The sequence below is a fragment of the Calidris pugnax genome, unplaced genomic scaffold, assembly GCF_001431845.1.
Source record: "Calidris pugnax isolate Ruff unplaced genomic scaffold, ASM143184v1 scaffold44, whole genome shotgun sequence".
NCBI lineage: Eukaryota > Metazoa > Chordata > Aves > Charadriiformes > Scolopacidae > Calidris > Calidris pugnax.
Genome location: NW_015094506.1, coordinates 79,935 through 99,661, shown reverse-complemented (window position 1 = coordinate 99,661; position 19,727 = coordinate 79,935). Strand labels below are relative to the sequence as shown.

At 39.2% G+C, this 19,727-nt stretch overlaps 1 protein-coding gene across 1 annotated transcript in view; it reads left to right on the top strand.

The window, feature by feature from the left end:
- The window catches only part of APPL2 (adaptor protein, phosphotyrosine interaction, PH domain and leucine zipper containing 2), a 35,567-nt gene that overhangs the window by 14,155 nt on the left and 1,685 nt on the right, over positions 1-19,727 (top strand). The window contains exons 3-20 of the mRNA XM_014963750.1: positions 2,276-2,335; positions 2,736-2,807; positions 4,801-4,888; positions 7,022-7,063; positions 7,180-7,238; positions 8,199-8,345; positions 10,499-10,581; positions 12,904-13,062; positions 13,502-13,690; positions 14,010-14,052; positions 14,130-14,186; positions 14,296-14,384; positions 15,896-16,048; positions 16,170-16,222; positions 17,124-17,298; positions 17,923-17,959; positions 18,101-18,241; positions 18,975-19,022. Coding sequence (XP_014819236.1) covers positions 2,276-2,335; positions 2,736-2,807; positions 4,801-4,888; positions 7,022-7,063; positions 7,180-7,238; positions 8,199-8,345; positions 10,499-10,581; positions 12,904-13,062; positions 13,502-13,690; positions 14,010-14,052; positions 14,130-14,186; positions 14,296-14,384; positions 15,896-16,048; positions 16,170-16,222; positions 17,124-17,298; positions 17,923-17,959; positions 18,101-18,241; positions 18,975-19,022 — 1,695 coding nt within the window. The remainder of the gene's footprint in view (positions 1-2,275; positions 2,336-2,735; positions 2,808-4,800; positions 4,889-7,021; positions 7,064-7,179; positions 7,239-8,198; positions 8,346-10,498; positions 10,582-12,903; positions 13,063-13,501; positions 13,691-14,009; positions 14,053-14,129; positions 14,187-14,295; positions 14,385-15,895; positions 16,049-16,169; positions 16,223-17,123; positions 17,299-17,922; positions 17,960-18,100; positions 18,242-18,974; positions 19,023-19,727) is intronic.

Below are 19,727 nucleotides of genomic sequence, written 5' to 3'. Positions count from 1 at the left end.
CATCTTTGGACTCCACCCACATGCTTACAAACAAACAAAACAACCCTTTTAATGTCATCAGTCCACATAGAAAGAGTCTTATCCTCTCTGTCATTGCTTGTTAGCTCCCACTTTGAAGGTGGCAAAGCCTCTCAGATGTTCTTGCAGCCTGGGGGCAGATAGTTGAGGCTCCTTCCTGTCCTTCCCTGAGCCCTTAATAAGGTTTGGTAATTCATTATAAAGCATGACATCCTTTTTCATCCATTGGCTTGGGAAATACCTAAATGCCAAGTGTTTGTGTAAAGCTTTTTCATATTAAAAACTACACAGTCTCCATAACGATTCATTATAAAGCATGACATCCTTTTTCATGCATTGGCTTGGGAAATACTTAAATGCCAAGTGTTTGTGTAAAGCTTTTCATACTAAAAACTACACAGTCTCCATAAGCAACCTGCAAATCATACATGAATCCTTGGCACTTTTATTGTATGGAAGTGTAACTCTCTTTACTAATTGGTCAGAGACAAGAAACAGTTCATCACTGTGACGTGAGAATAGTCCTAGAGTGCACATGATCTGAGTTTGGACCCAGATTAACTCTTGTGTGTACCTTGCAGGGCCTCTGCTCTCTCATCTCCAGCCACCAGTGTTTTAAGTTGGTCAGAATTAGCTCACCCATCTTTTTCTGCCGTGTGGTCACTTACAGCTGCTGTTACCTCAGCTGTGGCTATGTCTCTCTGTTCTTTCTGAGCTCTTGGGCGTTCTTAAGACTCTGGATAAGTGTTTGGGCCTTGCTGTCCATATTAGCCTCCAACCTGCAAATCATACATGAATCCTTGGCACTTTTATTGTATGGAAGTGTAACTCTCTTTACTAATTGGTCAGAGACAAGAAACAGTTCATCACTGTGACGTGAGAATAGTCCTAGAGTGCACATGATCTGAGTTTGGACCCAGATTAACTCTTGTGTGTACCTTGCAGGGCCTCTGCTCTCTCATCTCCAGCCACCAGTGTTTTAAGTTGGTCAGAATTAGCTCACCCATCTTTTTCTGCCGTGTGGTCACTTACAGCTGCTGTTACCTCAGCTGTGGCTATGTCTCTCTGTTCTTTCTGAGCACTTGGGTGTTCTTAAGACTCTGGATAAATGTTTGGGCCTTGCTGTCCATATTAGCCCTCCTTCCTGGCATGCCAAGGTGGTGCAGAAGCAGCAGGCTGTAATGCAGCGTGTGAGAGGTGGCATCAAGCCAAAGTGAAGGGTGTTTCAGAATCTCTGGTCCAGATAGCTAACTGTGCCATGCTCTGTGTGCTCAGGACGACAAGGGAGAACAAGACAGCACTAACTGTGCCATGCTCTGTGTGCTCAGGACAAGGGAGAACAAGACAGCGCACAAACTCTGTCCCAGTTTTAATGGTTCTCTGTACCAGCCCCAGCATAAAGGGTGCTATTAAAGCAGTTCAAAGATGGCTCTGAATTTTACAAACTCTCCATGGCCTTATGTGTTTGGAGAGAGGAATGGAATTGAATGAAAAGTGATTAGTATCCTGGATGACTGAGAAAGGGGAGGAACTGACAGGGGTTGAGACAGATCCCTTCCACTTTTTCTTTTATTCCAGTTTTAAGTCATTGTTAACAAATCAGGAACAGAGGAGTTAATACATTATTATTAGGAATACAAAGTAAAGATTGACATATGCCGATGCTTGTCTGTTTTTTTTTTCTAGTTCTCAAGCAAAATTACACAACCTCTCTACAAGTCTTGCTTTGACTAAGCATATCTTAAGCATGTGTGTACTTTCATTGGCCAGTTTAGCCTTGACAATACAGAATTATGTGCTATTTTGTACTTCTGTATCATCTTAAAGCACTGTAATTGCATCACCACATTCCCTGAGTATGAATGCATTATATAAAGGCACATCTGCTGGTTCTCTTTATTGCTGTGGATTTTGGGGAAAGAAGATTATCCAATAAGAAACATTCTTGTGCTAGTATGACAGCTTACATGTTTGAGGTTGTTCTAATTTTGTTATGTGGGGGAACACCAAACCCAAAGCTAAACCCCTAATCCTACCCCAATTTGAAGCAGTTAAACAAAATGTGTGTTGATTAGGTCTGAAGTGTGCTGTTCTTAGTGCTTCTCTATGCAAATATTTTGGGACTGGTTGTTTGCATACAATTGAATGTCTGCCTAAGTAGTTGCAGATTCAGTGAAGAAGCTGGTAGCAAAGTAGTAGAAACAGCAGAGCTAAAGACCTTTCATTATTTCTATTAACATGTCACTTTTGGTTTTAGAATGAAATGTGTCTTGCCACACAACAGCTTTCGAAGCAGCTCCTTGCCTATGAAAAGCAGGTATGTTCAATATATGCCTTTGATTTTTTTTTAATTTATTTTCAGCCTCAGCTCTTGCGAAGAAGTCTGTCTAAATAGTGTGGTTTCCAGAAGTGCTTAGGGCATTGGCTTCACTTGGTTTCATGTGAAGACTGTTATAAAAATCCCCGGTGTGTTCAAGGGAGTTGGGTCATTCTGAGAATCTTTAAAAAACAAAACCACTAAAAAAAAAACAAACACCAAACAAAAAACAAGAGGAGCAGGGTAATAGAGTATGTATTAATGAGTTACTATTTTTCCACTTATTTTTATCATTTATTGCATTTTGTAGGAGTATTCGTTACCTTTATAGTAAAACAAATGTTGTATTTTATACTCACCTCTATTGATTTACGGACCAAATGTGTGTTTCTGTTTTCAGCATTTTGCCTTAGGTAAAGGAGATGAAGAAGTGATATCCACCCTTCATTACTTTTCAAAAGTTGTGGATGAGGTAATTTGAATTGTCAATATTCTATTTTTGCAATATAGAATGCTGATGTTTTTTCTTTTTGGTCTTTGTCCCTTTGATTCTCAGCTTTTCCACTGAAGGCTAGATTGTGCCTGGGGTTTTTTTAGAGTCTATTAATTGGGGTGAAGTATAATATCAACCTTCTGTAGTTGTTAGAGCTGTTTCTGTGGCTTCATCCTACATGCTGTCCTCAGAGCAAAGCTGAACTCCCTAAACAGGGAATTCAAAAAGAGACTGGAACCGGACGTTTTATCTAGACTGGGCCATCTTAAATGGAATTAAATTAAGACATTTATGTCTTAATTTGACATTATGACATTTATGTTTTTAAGCTTTAAACACTGCCGTTTAAGGCAAAACCTGCCAGGGATGGATGCAGGGCAGCTGTGAATTAGTAGAGTTGGGGTTTAGTTGCTGTGAGGTCACGCAGAATCCAGAGTTTTCTGTAGAGGAGGCTGCAGAACTGCCTGCTGAGGGCAGGGTTAGGTACTACAGCTGTGTGTGCTGAACATGTCTACACTCTGGAGGTTGTTGCTGAGTAACAAGAATCTTTCTAAATGCTTTTGTTAGACCTTTCAATATAGTCTTAGTATCTAGGTCTTTATTGCTTAAGTGTCATTTGTCACATCGGTCTTTCTGTTGTCAGCGGGACTGTGCCATCACAAAAGTGTAGTTCTTCTTGTTACTCTACTTTCAACTTTCATTAGGTAGGCAAAAGGCTGTATTGTGGTCTACTTTTTGGGAGAGGAGATAGGAGGGTTGTGGGGCAAAAAATAAGTTAAAATCTTTAGAGCCCATGGATAACTGTAACAATTTATTGAGAGGAGTCCCAAAGGTTAACTTTTCCCTTACACTTCTCCTGCTGCACAGCTGCTCTAAAGGGATACTTGAAAGGAACACTTATTGTTACTAATCTGGTGCTTGTCTATGTGAACTAAGAATAAATCAAAACAAGAACTTTCTCTTTCCCAGGTACAAAAATCCATCCCATTTGGGAGCAGAAAGCTGAGAGCCTCTGTGTTCAGTTGTCAGTCACGTTTTCCCTCACAAGAACTTGTTCCATTCTTCAGCCTCCTTTTCTGGGTGTTAGCTACCCCCTGTACCTGTTTCTTAGTTGTCTCTTCTACGGGCATTGAATTGTCCTGGTTTAGTTTTGTGTTGTCTAGTGGGAAATACTGACTTCATCCTCAGCTGGCATAACTCCAGCTAGTGGCCTTCAGGATACAGTAAGCAAGCGGGCAGAATATCGTGTCAGCATGTGGCACACTCCTAGTTTGTGGTATCAGGCACTCGAGCAGTGTGATTGATAGTTGTCCTACCTGAACCCATCTAATATTCTTAGTGTGCCACTGCTGATGTGAGAGCCTTGCCTTCATCCTAGACAACATCACACGAGTGCTTTAAAATACATCTCGATGCCCTGAATTTTAGAGAAATGCTTACAAAACCAGGAATGGGCAACTGCTCTGAAGGTAAAATATTTGAATGGGACCTTTCATTGTGTTTGTCCCCTGTTGTGATTGTGTCCTTGGTAACCCTCATGAATGGAAAGAGATTCTAGTCATGGTGGTGAGACTGTAACTCTGTGGTGTAGAGGCTAACAAAAACTGGTTAATAAAGGCTAATTACAGATTAAATCCTGTTGTGTTAAGCATTAGCATTAATGGTCAAGTGAACTGCCCTTATACAGTACGTGGGAACTATAAAGTTCTTAGATCCTTGGAAAACACCAGGCCAGAATTAAGCATTTGGGGGGAAAATCTCCATCTGTCTCATATCTTGAGAAATGTATTTTAAGCACTGAAGTACATTGAAGTACATTATATGCTGGTTTTGTCTGCTGAGCACAAATGTGGCAGATGTGCTTCTTCAACAGCTGTGGAGTTTGGTGGGTTTTAGTATTTATTTACTGGTTTGGTGGTTTTAGTATTTATTTACACTTTGTCTTAGGGCATTCCTCTATTCTCTGTTTCAGCTCAATATTCTTCATTCTGAACTGGCAAAACAGCTTGCAGATACAATGGTTCTACCAATAATCCAATTTCGGGAAAAGGATCTCACAGGTAAATTTTATTTTAGGTTTTAATTTTCCTCATATGTTCCTTCTTGCTTATTTCATAACAATGTAATGTCATGTAATAGTTTGTTCTTTGATGATTCACAGAAAAGTTTTTTGTTATTTTTTTTTTTTCTGCTACAGAGTTTCATTGACAGCTAAATGCTTTTACTCAGACTTAAATAGTCCAAGTTTACCATATAACATTTCATATACCATATGGTGCAAGTTTGAAAATACACAGCTTTGTTCTTTGTTGGGTCACTCTCCTTTTACATTAGTGTAATTTTACTGAAGTCATTGATGTCATAATGGCCTAAAGAAGGAAAATGTAGCAGGGAATCTGGCTTGCAAACAGTATGTATTCCACTTCAGAAGTTTGGGTCTGTTTGAAAAGCACAAGCAAGAATGATTTTTTAACTTCAGAGTATAGTATATTCCCTCCCTTTTAACAATTCTGTCTGCTTTAAATCCTTGGCCATCCAAGGGTAGATCCAAGTAACCTGATTGCACAAACTTGGAAATTCACTACTTAACAGCAGAGCAATAATGCAAACATTTGGTGTAGTTTCAAAAGGAGTAAGTTCGTATTCAAGGTCAAGGACTCTCTAACCTATTCATGCAAAAGAAACATGAGATTTTACTGCAGCATTTTAAATTTATTTTTTTTTTAAAGCCCACTTCTCAACTCACTAAGCTCAGTTTTGTTTATGTCTTTTAAAATACATCATTTTGATGGCAGACAACTACAGGAAAATAGTGACTAGTTAAGGTTCCTTATATTGTAGCATCTAATTTGAAATTGTGAATATATCAATAGTTGTTTTGTTTATAATATAATTTCAAATATAAGGCAGTATTTGGATGGTAAAATCTTGCTTCTATAAACACTTTCCCACCTCTTTAGTGTGCCTTCACTGAGACTGATTCTGCCTCCCATCTTTATGGATTCTGCCCCCCCAGTTCATAAAAGAAGATATATTAAAAAAAAAAGCAACAAAACAAGTGAAGCCTGAAGCTGGAAACCAAATCCTTAATTGCTTCATGACAAAATATGAAAGTTTCTTCAGCTTCTCTGAATGTCAGAATTCTATTTTTTTGTTGTTATTGTTCCATCCATTCACCACAACTTCCATTTTTCTCTAACACAATCTGTACAGCAGCATTTTTAGTAGAGGCCTGGCCGTATTGAAATTTCATCATAGGATTAAGCAAGGAAGATTAACTGTTTTCTTGTTTTTACTTCTGATCTTGTTATGTGTATGTATTAAATATTGTAGAAACCTCTGGGTGCAAGTTAGTGACACCTGCGAAGAATTCCTGTCTTTCTGCATTAGAGTCAAGAGGTAGTGTTCTGGGGAGGAAAAGGTGGCATGAAGCTGATTAATGTTAACAAATAATCAGAGACCATGATGACATTGTACAATTTCCCTTTATTCTTTTCACAGTTCCATAGTGTCTGTTCTTGTGAATGTGCTTTCTCAGTAACTTTTTGAGGAGGGTTTTGCCAGCTGCAGCGTACGTTGGTGTGGGCACTGGGAGTAGCTTGTGCCCAACACTCGTGACAGTTGAGTCGCCTCTTTGCTTTCTCTTCCTTCTACCTGCATCAGAAACTCATGATGTTTGTTATGTGAGCATCATAGCCAGCAGCCAGATGTGTTAGATTTCTATTTCTTTTCACAAAGGAACTTAGGAAAAAATGTTCCACGTTAATGAAGATTCATGTAGAGGAAAGGAGCTCAGTTCTTATGTCTTTGGGACTTAGATTTCTCCATATCACAGAAGCATTGTCAGGAAGTCATTCAGAACTGCCAATCTTTTATGATAGTGGTGGGGCTTTTGTCATAATGAGCATGCTGAAATGGTGCTTTTTTGGGTAAATGACACTGACAGAATAAGGAATCTTTTTCATAGTGATAACTTGCTTAGTTGAGTAAAGTCACTTGACGTAATTTGCTATCTGCCTATTCATTTCTTTAGCAGCTGATCTGGTTTGTCATTTTCAAGAGAGGCAGAGCTTGCGCATCTCTGCTTTGAAAGGATTGAAGTGACTTAGGCCTTAAATGTGCCATAAATGGTCTCAGTTGATCAAAGTGTTTACAGCTGGTATTACTTTGAATATTTGATTTCTCTTTTTCAGAAGTAAGCACACTGAAGGATCTTTTTGGCCTTGCTAGCAACGGTATGTTTCCCTGTTTTGTTTGTTTCTAATGGTGTGCACCTGTTATATCACAGAAGACTTTTTTTAATCTAGGCACACAGATTTCTAAAAAAAAAAATATTATTCCCTGTCTGCAGAACACGACGTATCCATGGCAAAGTATAGCAGGTTACCGAAAAGGAAAGAAAATGAGAAGGTAATGGATGTGAAAGGGAAAAGTTTCATCAGCTGTTCTGTCTGCATCATTGTTCACTTACGAATTTTGAAGAATTCATCAGTTAAATTCACAGTAGCTCGAGAGTACTTGTGATTTCATTTCCAAGCAGACACAAAGCTTTTAAACACCAATTCAGCAAAGTTATACCTGTTTTCTCCAAGTTAGGCAAATGATCAAGTATTGTGCTGAACTAGAGCCCTTCAGATCCAGCCCTTCAGACAGAGGCAATCCAAATGGCTATAAATAGATTTGTATAGGCCTACTGTTGTACAGCTGATGTGATGATGCTGTATCACTGGGTACAATTCATTGTGAACTGTCATGAAGCCTTGTGTCTGCTGTTTATAGAGCATTCCTTTCTGTCGCATTTACCTTCCTGCTGAATTTCTCTGTATGGATTGGCACTTCACTTACAGTACACGTAACTCTGTTGGTGGGATTGTTTTACATTTATTCTTTGCCCACTGGACCACTGTTCCAAAATAAATCCCTGTATGCCAAAAAGTGTGTGATTGGCCCTGTCTTAAGAGAGTGCATCAGTTCTACGGGATGGTCCTTTAAAGGAAATGTAGTACAGAACAGAACGTGATATAGCATATTGTGAATTATTCATGTCTGAATTCTGCACTTGCAGGCATGTGTTGTGATCTCAGCTGCAAATAAGCTTCTTGCACTGAGATCAGATCCAGAATTTTAATTGTGCTGGTTACGTAGTTTATAGTCACAGGGACTCCCCAAATGCTTAAATATCTTGCCAGAGAAGGGCTTGTAAAAGTGCTTACTTTGGGTTTTGGATTGGCTTTCTTAGCTTCTCATCCTTCATTTTAATGTGGAGAAGTTCTGTAATGAGAGTTGTTTAAAGATAACTTGAAAATAAGCCGTAAATACATCCATTTGGACAGTAACACTTTGTCAATTTCTTTATCAATTTTTATTCAGCTTAAGGCAGAAGTGTCAAAAGAAGTGGCAAATGCAAGAAGAAAGCAGCACCTTTCATCTCTGCAATATTACTGTGCCCTGAATGCTCTGCAGTACAGGAAGAGAGTGGCAATGATGGAACCTATCCTAGGATATACACGAGGACAGGTATGGACAGTAAAGTGTCTGTACCACTTAGACACGTCCCTGGGAAAAGGAAAACATTGTGGCTCTGGATTTTTTTTTTGGAACTGACAAATGATAACAGAGGTGGGGGGATAAACTTTTATTCATCTTGCCTAGATTCTAACAACTGATTTTGTTTGTAGCAGATAGTTGAATATTTAGATAGGAAAGACACCAATGAAAAGGAAATCCAATACACTTGTATACAAAATCAGCCTGGGGTTAATTTTTCATGGATAAGCTATCAGTGCAGCAACAGCATTTACTTCCACTGTTTACTCTGTCTGTACAAACTCTCCTATGTAGCAGTTCCCTTCCTGGCACATAATGTTCAGCATACTGATGAGGAGGGTACACGATAGGGAACAGAGCATGCACTTGGAGAACTGGAAGGACGGAACAGTAGAGTGGATTGAGCATAAGGCTGGCAAATCCTCTTTCTAACCTTTATTCTGCCAGCAATTTGATAGAGCATTTCTCAACTCTGTACAATGTGGTAGTAATAGCGATAATCTGACTGGCCAGGATGTCAGGAGGATCAACAAACTGGTATTTTCACAGCACTGGATTTTCATTAACCACCCATTTTAAGGGTCTGTTGTGCTTTGACATTGATGAAAGAAAGCTTTAGGAAAATGAGAATTGGGCTATGAAGACAGAAAAAACAGATGCAGTGCTCGGTTTGAGATTGTAGTGTGGATCATTGTCTCCATTGTCCTATGTCTTTTGAAGATCACATACCCCATATAAAATAGGTAATAAAGGAGAATTCAGTTGCTTTCCCCACCATGGGAGTTCACACTGCTTCTCTGCTGTAATTATATAAGTGAAAGAATTGCATTGGTGTCCTTTACTGGAAGCCAAACAGAACTTTCTTTCCTGTGTTTTATCTGGCAAAATTGCCATATGTCAGTGCTGTACACAGGAATGTCTTAGGTTGTCATGGGAATGACTGAGTAGCCAGAGGCCAGTTGATATTGATGCTTAAATACTATGAACCGCTACCCTTTGACCCGAGTATATATTTTCTTTATTAATTACTCAAAACATGTGTCTCCTATTTCACATTTCCAACGAATGAGCAGGCCATAAGGAATTTTTGGAAGAAGCAGTGGCTAATGCAGGGTTTATTTAACTGAAACTTGACCTCAGTGTCTAAGCTAGGCATGTCAGTCTACCACCAGTGGAATTTAGAGCTGTTCCCTCCTGAAGTAGGCTTCTGAAATAGAGTAGATGGATCATTCTTGAAGAGAGCATGCTTTCTCTCCTTTGTCTGTAAAGGGAGTCTGTGGTCAAGAACATGTTTGGAGAAATCAGGGTTATAAGAGGAATCTCATGTCCCAAGGTTAAGGAAGGGGAGTAGAATCACAAGTAAAATTGGATGAAATAGCTAATGAATTGCTTAACAGCCAAGAATTTGCCTTTGCATTTATTTTCTGGAGTTCACTTTTTTTTTTTAATCAAAAGCTACCTAATTGCACACACACGCTACCCATGTCTGTGTTTCACACAGTTACCAGTAGCTCCTCATGATGACTGTGTGCCCTGCAGCAGGTAATCCAAGGTCAAGCCTACGCTGAGTGCTTTGCTGCTGAGCCGTACCAGCTAAGTGAATTCATCTTCTGTCACCAAATGTGCACTTTGGCCTTGGTAGCTTTTTTTAGCTCCCTCAGTAGGACGAAATCTGTGGTTGACATAACTAATTGTCCTGGAGGCTTCAGCTAGCACAGCTACATTTCATAATTTTCCTGACTGACTGACTTGGCTAAAGCAGTTTAAAAATTTCCAGGTTGGAGTTGGTAGTCCAGTGACTTGTAAAACCACTAGACCCAGTTCTGCGCCGTGCTAGTATGGGAGAAGGCTACCTGGTCCCTTATTTCAGTCACTTAGCAAGTTCATTGGAAACATACCTGTCAGCAGCCAATAGCTTAGGTGTGTGAAAAAGGGTGGAAAGTTACAAAAGTGAGAAACACAATGAAAGGCAACATAGCTGTTTTAAGCATGTATTTGATCCCAAACCATCAGTCATAGTGGGATCGCTGTTAATACAGTCCCCACAATCTGTTATTTGTCTGCCCAAAGCCAAGATAACTTCTAGTGCCCTTTTGGTTTTTTTTTTTTTTGGTATTTTTCAGATCAACTTTTTTAAGAAAGGAGCAGAGATGTTTTCCAAAAGAATGGACAGCTTTTTATCATCTGTTTCAGGCATGGTTCAAAGGTAACACGATACTTCTGTTTCCTTTTGTCGTTCCATTGAATTCTGAGCAATAGCACTCTGACATTCAGCATGTAATGGAGCGTTTCTTTCTCCTGAGGGCTCTTCCATGCTTGCATTGCATCGTTGGATATATTTTGATAAAGCAGCAGGTGGAAAGGAGCTATGTTTGTACACTTAAAGGAAAATGCTGTCAGTGCACTGCAGAGTTGTTTGTACAGTGTAGTCGAGAACTATTAAAGTGTTTGTGTGCATTCTTACATCCCTGTTTCTTTTCGTGAACACACAAGCATGGAGTTTGGGCTTGAAACGGGTTAACAGAACTAATATAACAGAGATAAAGTGTGCTCTGAATTAGAGATATTTATACCTGCTGGCTCTTCTGTAATAATACTTTAACAATAGCCCATTAACCTCCCAAAGGAGGATTTGTGGTCTATAGTGTTTGATGTAGCTACACAAAGCAAACAAAACTCCTCGCCCTAGAGAACATATTGCAACCAGTACAGGCTCTATCGATCCACTGAGTTCAGCCTGCTTTAATTAAGTCCTTATTTCAATAAACTGCCTCACTTTTGTACTCGTAATTCTGTGATTATTTTTTCTTTCCCCTTCCCTCCCCACTCCCCCACTTGTAGTGAAGATTGAAGTTTTCTTTATAATTAAATGCCTGTAAATGTAAACTTCACGTTTAAAACGTAATCGTATTAGAGAGAACATTAATTATTTTAAATCAGCTGGAACACTAAACTGAGACCTTCACTTTACTGCTTCATACCTTTCATATTGGACTGTATCCAAATCATTACTTATTCTAACTCTGGTGGCATTTTAAATAATGCATACTTGTCAATTTGAGAACAGTGTTATAAGTAATCTCTTTGTCTAGTAGATTCCTCCACTGAATGATTCTTTACTTCCTGTACATCTGTACTTACTTATATATCTGCTCACACTCACTTCTGAAACTAATCCCTCCATAGTCTACATGGCATTTGTACAGACTAGAGGACAGGTTTTAAACTCCCTTGGAATAGTGCCCTTTATTTAGTAAGGCTAGAGCACCTTGCTTGTGTCTTGTAGGTACAGGGAGGATCCTACCATTGGATAGAATAAGCTCTTGTTTTCCAAAGTCTGATGGATTTGAATTCTGGATAGTACACAGTGGTAAATGGAAGCAAAAATAGGCTGCTCAGTTGGTTTGCTGAGTCTGGGTTTTTGTGTTTTAAGTCTGTCACACAGCAAAGCTTGAAAGTACAACTTAAATGTAACTAGTACAGGAGTGTGACATCTTTGGAAAAACCAAAAGAGAAGCTTGCAAAATTCTGAATGAGACTGTGCAGCTTGGTAATTACTGAGACAGGACACAGTTTCATGATTTAAGATAACGCAGCTCCTGAAAACTGTGCTGCCCACTCCTTTCCTTCTTTAGTGCTGGGCTCACAAGGCCTCAGTGAGTCAGATCTGCCTGCTAATCAAGCTAAAAGCTTTTTATTTGTCAGATTTGTTTTCTTGGAACAACAAGCTGACGAGACCCATTGTGCATTTCAGCACTGATGTAGGTTAAGCTGCTTGTGAAACTGAGTCTTTATATTTAAAAGTATTTTCATTTATACAGTGAATATTGCTAACTATAAAAACACATGAGAGGACAGATCACTAAAATACTCTCAGTAACCCCTTGGTCTAATTGCCACAAATGCATATAAACTCAAAATTGTCAGCTTTAACTTTTCACTCTCGACATCTTCTCGTTTGCTCATTTCTGTCTTGCAAAATGATGTCATAATTCTGATCATTATCTCTCTATACTCTTTGGGGAAAGAAGATAACTACATTGAGTACAAATTGCAAAAAAAAGAAGGCATAGCTATTGTATGAGACATACTGAGAGTAGATCTTTAAGCTGGGCTTTTAAAATAAAGAGCAAGGGAAATCCTGGCTGTGCTTTTGCTGCCAGTCCACCAAAGATAGCCATATTTTCCTCAAACTGTTGTTAGTACCTTCAGAGCATATGCATCTTTTCTCTTCAAGCTCGGATGACATTTTCTGGGAGTAGTTGCCTATTGTATGCCTCTTCCTTCCATTCTTTCCTAACTGCAGTGATTTATCTAGTCTTTAGAGAAAGCCTTGGACATGTAGACTTACATTTCCTATAAAGTCTATTCTAAAAATAAACTTTATCTTTGCACTACTCTTCAATATAATCTCAGCTGGTATTTTTGTTCATTTTGTTTTACAGGTGTTAGCTATATCCTGGAATAAATTGACTAATGATGTCTTTGGTTTTCTTATTGTATTGTGTTGGGTTTTTTTTCCCCTCAGCATACAGGGAGAACTGGAAGCTGAAGCTGAAAAAATGAGGATATCCCAGCAGGACTTAATGTCAGTGAATGAATCTGTTTACACCCCAGATTCTGATGTAACTTCACCTGCTATCAATAGAAATCTCATCCAGAAGGCTGGCTACCTTAATCTTAGAAAGTAAGAAGACTGTTGCTACCTGCTAGTTTGTTTAGTTGCTGACTAGTTGCTACGTTTTTATGTTTTTTTTAGTTTGTAAAGTCTCCTCAAGTAATGATGTTTGAGGCTTCTGAATCGTTGTGGTAGCTGTACTCTGCAGCTCCTATATCTGTCAACTTTTATTCCTTAACTAGGAGATACTGCAGAGAATGTTTTTAACTTGGAATGTTTGGAATTAGTTTAATTCTTCAGCTTTCATTAAGGATTAGTCTCTGCTGGGAATAAATGCTGCTTTTACCTCTTAATAGAGACTCATCACAAAAAAAATATTCCAGGGTTGAACATAAAGTTCTGATTAGCATCAGTATATGTTTGCAGTTTCACATATTTATAAATGACTTCACCTATGGAGTAATTTAGTAGATAGTAATGAGTCTTTATCACTGCATCTTCTCTTTAGTAAAACAGGTCTGGTGACTACAACTTGGGAAAGACTGTATTTCTTCACTCAAGGTGGCAACTTGATGTGTCAGCCAAGGGGAGCAGTAGCTGGAGGATTGATCCAGGACCTGGACAACTGCTCTGTTATGGCTGTAGACTGCGAAGACAGAAGATACTGCTTTCAGATCACTACTCCTACAGGCAAAGCGTATGAGACAGGTTTTATTTGAGGACAGCCAGTCACACCTACCCTTTCAGATCCTGTTTCCTGGAAAACATGCTTGCTGTAATAGTAAGCCCTTCTGGGTTTCCAGAAGGGTGTTTCCAAATTAAAAGCATGTTCCTTCCCATCCTCCCCCACAACTGCCTGAACAGCACAAGTGGTGTCCTTTAGCTGCAGCTTATTCGTGACTTTTTTGTTCCTTTGATGGTTAATAGATACAAAGCTGGTGATGTTATTGTAAGATCTGGAGTCAAACAGTCCTGGTGTCCACTCTTAGCACTGATACGCTCTGTTTATATTTTAGGGGTATAACCCTTCAAGCAGAAAGCAAGAAAGAATACGAGGAGGTAAAGATATTTTCTAAATGCTGTTATTCTTGTATACAAGTGAACTTGAAGAGTTTAATTTCCTTTTTCCCTTCCAGTGGATATGTGCCATCAACAACATCTCCAGACAGATCTATCTCACTGACAATCCAGAGGTGGGAGCTTGTTCCCTTCTTCCAGTCCGTTCCTTCCAACTTGCTTTCCCATTGTACATGGCAACGTAAAGCACAGGTCTAAAAGAGCTGTTTGGTCTTGTTTTCATAGGCAGCTGCAATCAAGTTAAATCAGACAGCTCTACAAGCAGTGACTCCCATTACCAGCTTTGGGAAGAAACATGAAGTTCACCACCCCAGGTAACATTCTCACTGGCATGGACTAGAAACTGTGTGCTCAGTTACACTCTATTTACAAGGCAGCAATCACCTGGGAGAAAACCCTGGGGCCTGGCTTTACAAGCCTGTGTGTTCTAGAAAATTCCTCTACCTCTGATGTTTCCTACTAAAAGCCATAAGAGATGCTAAGATTTGTAATGTGGGCACTGCAAAAATACACATTTGTAATGTGGGTCCCTAGTCTGCAGTAAATTAAATGCAGTCTTGCATATTACCTCAAGTAGTTCCTGTCGGTCTGTCACAGGAATATGCCTTACACAGCTGTCAGAGTAATTACTGTTGTTCTCTTGTGCTCATTCAGATCAATCAATAAAGCTCCCCTCCTTCAAAAATTGTTAATAATGCTCCAGGATATACTTATATTAAAAATATATATTTTATGTATCATTTCTTTGTGTCCACGTGATCCTAGCATCTTGCTCAGGGGGAATTCTTCAGATCTCATATCAGAGCTGGCTTTCAAACTTAGTGAAATCCTGCTTTCAGAAGCAGGGTGAGAAATAAAATAGGGAAGTTTGCATCACACTGACTTCAACATGAAGAGACTTCTCTGCAAATTTTGTCAGAAAATTATAAATTCTTACTCAGATATTTATTCCTAGAAATTCAAACCTTTTCCCAATCTTCTGCCTCTCAGGCCAGTGCCTTTACTATGATTTATGATTCCCTTTATTATGATTGCTTACAGATTCTGAAGATTCCCTGTAGCCATGGGGAATGCCAGTCAGTTTCTTTCTAATTTTATTCACGGTACAGCTGTCTGATTACAGATTTATAACTAGAAGAGTATTGCTATCTACTTCACTGAGCAAAGGAAATAGCTATTTCATTGACAACTAATCTCCCAAGTCACTTTTAAATCCATGTGCAACCAGAAAACTTTCTAGAAAGAAGGATGCTGCTGGTAAACCCAGTGTACTGTGTGCAGTGATGTGTATAGCTACGACTTCTGTAGCTGTAGGAAACTTAGAATTTCATTCTCTTTGAGAAAAAGTGCAGGAAGAAATCTGACCCAGTGTGTAACACTTCTTTGGCCACATTGTGGCCAAGTAAGATCTTAAAAAGATGTCAGGATTGCCATTGACACCTCTTAGAAGTCTCTCCTGTTTGAAGGGACAATGCAGCTGTAAATAAGGCCACTTGAGGGCAGGGAGGAAAACAGCAACCTATTGCTGAAAGTCAGCCCACACTCAGAGTTGATCTGCATTCAGGCTTAATGTACCAGCATTTCCTTTTTTCCTAAATAATTTTTGGTACCAAAAAATGTATTTCCTAAATAATTTTAGGTCTCCCAAACCTGAGATTTTATTAGACTCCCCAGTAACAGGTAAATAGGAAAATACTCTTATTTATGTTTATATATAGTGGTTTAATCCCACTTGGGCTTTTGGAATAATCTTGTCTTCCTTCCAGAGCAAAGATTGATTGAATCGTTGATTGATTGAAACATTTTTTTTCCATTTTCACTTTAGCCAGAATGTAAAGAATACGGAAAATGATAAAATAATTCCCAACGAATCAGCTGGGATTCAAGACTCCACACAACTCATTGCTCCTGGAACACCGATCCAGTTTGATATCGTACTGCCTGCCACAGAATTCCTGGACCAGAACAGAGGTGGCAGGTATGGCCAGAGACGGGGATCGATCACTTTAACAGAGTGATTTCAGGAGAGAAAATTGGGTTTTGCAGCACTTGTGTGGTGACCATAATTTGTAATTAGAGTTTTTATTTTTATTTCATAGGCGTGCAAACCCATTTGGGGAATCTGAAGACGGGAGCAAAGATGAGGAGGAAGGTCAGTGCTTCATTTTTCCAGATAAAATTAGTCCTGATTTTAGGTCTAATTCAGCTGTCAGCTATCCAGTGTCTCTTACTGAAAGCATCGTGGAGCAGCACTAGCAGATCCATGGTACATTAGAAGGTGCCTTTCAAAAGCCCAGTCTTTTAAACATCACTGCCTCTGCCTTGACAGTCCAAGCTGTATTCCTAATTAGGTTTATTTCAAATGTTTAAAGGCAAAAAGATTTGGTTTGCTTGTTTTTTTGTCTTGCCTTTTTTTTTTTTTTTGAAAGTAGCTATTGCCTTTGTTTAGAAAGGGTTTGATGGGACCAGATTATAAGTCTGCTCAAGCTTGAGGCTGCTCAGTAGCCATTTCTTACCTACGTGTCCTCTGAAATCCACAGTCTAAATCTGACTGAGGTTTCGCTGTGGGCAGCAGCTGGTCTCTTTCAGCAAAGGGAGAGTTTCTCACTGCTGCCCCCTTTCCCTCCTCCCAAGGAAGGATTTAAGGAAAACCTCATTGGAACCAGCTGTATGGAAAGTCAGAAGGACATAGAAGAAAGTGAGGAATGTAGAATGTTTAAACATAAGAGTTAATTTGATGGAAGGCAAGGCTTGTGCACAATCTTAAATTTATCACAGTTTATGTGCACCTGATAAGAAGGCAGGCAAGTGAATTTTACTGTCTAATCGAATAAGGCATAAACCTTCCAAGCGACTGTGATTTATTTTTTCCCTTCCTTACTCGCTGCCAGTTCAAGCACTGTTTAAAACTGGGTCAGGGCACTGCCTGCCTCATGGCAGGAAGTCACCACCCCTGCAGTCACCACCCACGGGTTTACTGTTGAATTTCCGAAGTGAAAAAAAAATAATTTCATTGATAACTTCAGCTACTGAAAAAGCCTTTTCTCTTCCAGATTCCCTCCTGCAGCAGATGTTCGTAGTTCGGTTTTTAGGCTCCATGGCTGTTCAGGCAGACGACACAAGTGAGGTGATTTATGAAGCCATGAGACAAGTGTTAGCTGCTCGTGCCATTCACAACATCTTCCGTATGACCGAATCCCATCTAATGGTCACCAGCAAGAACTTGAGGTACTGTAAAATTGTCAACTTGGCAACATTCTGTTCTGTTCTCTTCATGAAACTTGTGACTAGTATTTTAGTTTTGTTTTTCCCAGAAGTACACTCTATGAGGGAGCAAGATCCTGAGATTCATTTAGTAAAAATATCTCTGTTCTTACTCTGTGGTATATATAAATCATCCTCCTGCTGATTACTAAGTTTTAAGAACATCCTACCAAAATTTAGAGGATGCAGTGGGGCTATAAGGCAAAAAAAAAAACGCACTGGAAGATTCTCTTTCCTTACATGTAGTATTGTCCCTGTAGAGTATGTTGAAACAAGACATTCACTTTAGCTGGAAGGTGTCTGTGTCCATACATGTGTCAGTGTATCAGCCCGTACACTCAGGAAGCTGACGAGAGTAGTGATCCAGAGAGATACTATGAGGGAGACACGTCAAGAAGCCAAGAGAGTATCTGGAGTTGAACCTTGCCATTGACTAACTTGAAATCACAGATAAAGCTTTGATTCTGTGCAGGTTTCCTCATCTGTAAAATTGCTGTAGTGATTACCTATTATAAATCACCTCGAAACTGCTAAGAATCACTCTAAAATAATTCTTTTTTGTCTTCCCTCCCCTACACATAATTGCAGGTTAATAGATCCTCAAACCCAAGTTACGCGAACAAGTGTAAGTAACTTTTGGTTTGAATTTGGTTTTCTACCACAGCACTGAACGCTCAGTCACATGGACTTGAGCTTTTAACCAAGCTACCCAAATGATGGTTAAAAAAAAAAAAAAGTAATTCAATTCTTTATTATACTTTTCCAGTTTGATCTTGCCACTGTGACACAGTTTGCCGCTCATCAGGACAACAGGCGACTGATTGGCTTTGTGGTCCATCTCAGTGAGACTCCAGGAGAAGAATCCATGAGCGCCTACGTTTTTGAGAGCAACACGGAAGGGGAAAAGGTTTGCATAACATTTAATAAAATACTTTATTTAGAAAACGGGTTGTTAGGCTTCTTGACTTACACATCTGGGAAGCAGTGTTATAGAAGCAAGAGCAGCTCAACTTCTTGCCAAGAAAACATGTCTTAAAATACCAGCCTTTGATGGCTTATGTCTAAAAAGGACCAAAGTTATAGCCAATGCAGCAGCAGATACAAGGAGGACAAGCACTGCTGGGTGCTTGCTGCATATGATAGTAACAGACTATTAGAAATAAGGAATGTGCTGGGGAGTTTTTGTCTTAAAAAACAGTAACACTCTTACATGCACTGGAAAAGATCAGAGTCATGGAATGGTTTGGGTTGGAAGGGGCCATAAAGATCACCGAGTTCCAACCCCCTGCCATGGGCAGGGACACCTCCCACCACACCAGGTTGCTCAAAGCCCCATCCAGCCTGGCCTTGAACACTTCCAGGGATGGGGAATTCACAACTTCCCTGGGCAAAATCCCTCAGGTTTGGAAATAAAGTTTGGTGAATAAAACTGAGATGAATTACAAAGATTTACCAGCCTCAGTGAGCTTTGAAAGGGATCCTAAGATAATTTTATTTTTATGTAGTTAGCATAAGGAATTGACATTTCACCCGTACTTTTAGACCTGTATTTAAGACTAAGTTTGCATTGACACTTTAGTCCCAACTAAGGAACAAAAAACCAAACCAAAACTGAACTTCACATGTATTTCTTTTTTTAGATTTGCTATGCCATTAGCTTGGGAAAAGAAATCATTGAGGCAAAGAAGGTAAGTTTGTTTCACTCCCTATGTCTGTGTTGTGACGCACCATATTCTGCTTTTGGTACCTCTAGTGCACCTAAGAAAAAAGAACTGCTATTTCTCCTAATGACAAGGTTTTGCAGACATCATTTAACACAGCCCCTGGGTGGTTCCTGCAAAAACAAACTCAGTTTGACTTTGCAGTAGCTTGATTTCAGATAAAATTTGCCACCCTAAATCAAATTCAGAACTATACAAATCCAGTTGTTCACGTTTGAAAGGAAGCTGTGAACAAAGTCTTCAAAAATACCCCAAACTCTTTAGGATGAAGTGTAAATCACACACGTTGCTGTTTCAGTTTTAGAAGCTCATATTCCTTCCTCCCTTAGGGTGGAAAAACACTATGAATGGCAAAGTTACCTCCCCCCTTGTAGATAAAACTTTATCAATACAAAGATGTGACACTAATACATTAATATTTGCTGTGCATTTTTGCTGCTAAGATTTCAGACCAAGTTGGGGGAATGAGCTTTTAGTCATAGGCAATATGCACAGGTATGATAAACAATTTGGTCAGACAGTTATTTTTCTCCTGGTTTTTCAATAATTATATCAATGCCAGATAAGAACAGCAAAATAAAGCCTCAAAATGAATAACCCTGTTTGTTTTTTTAATCTCTTATATACCTGAGGGGTATATAAGAGTATATATCCCTGTACCAAAAGGGATTA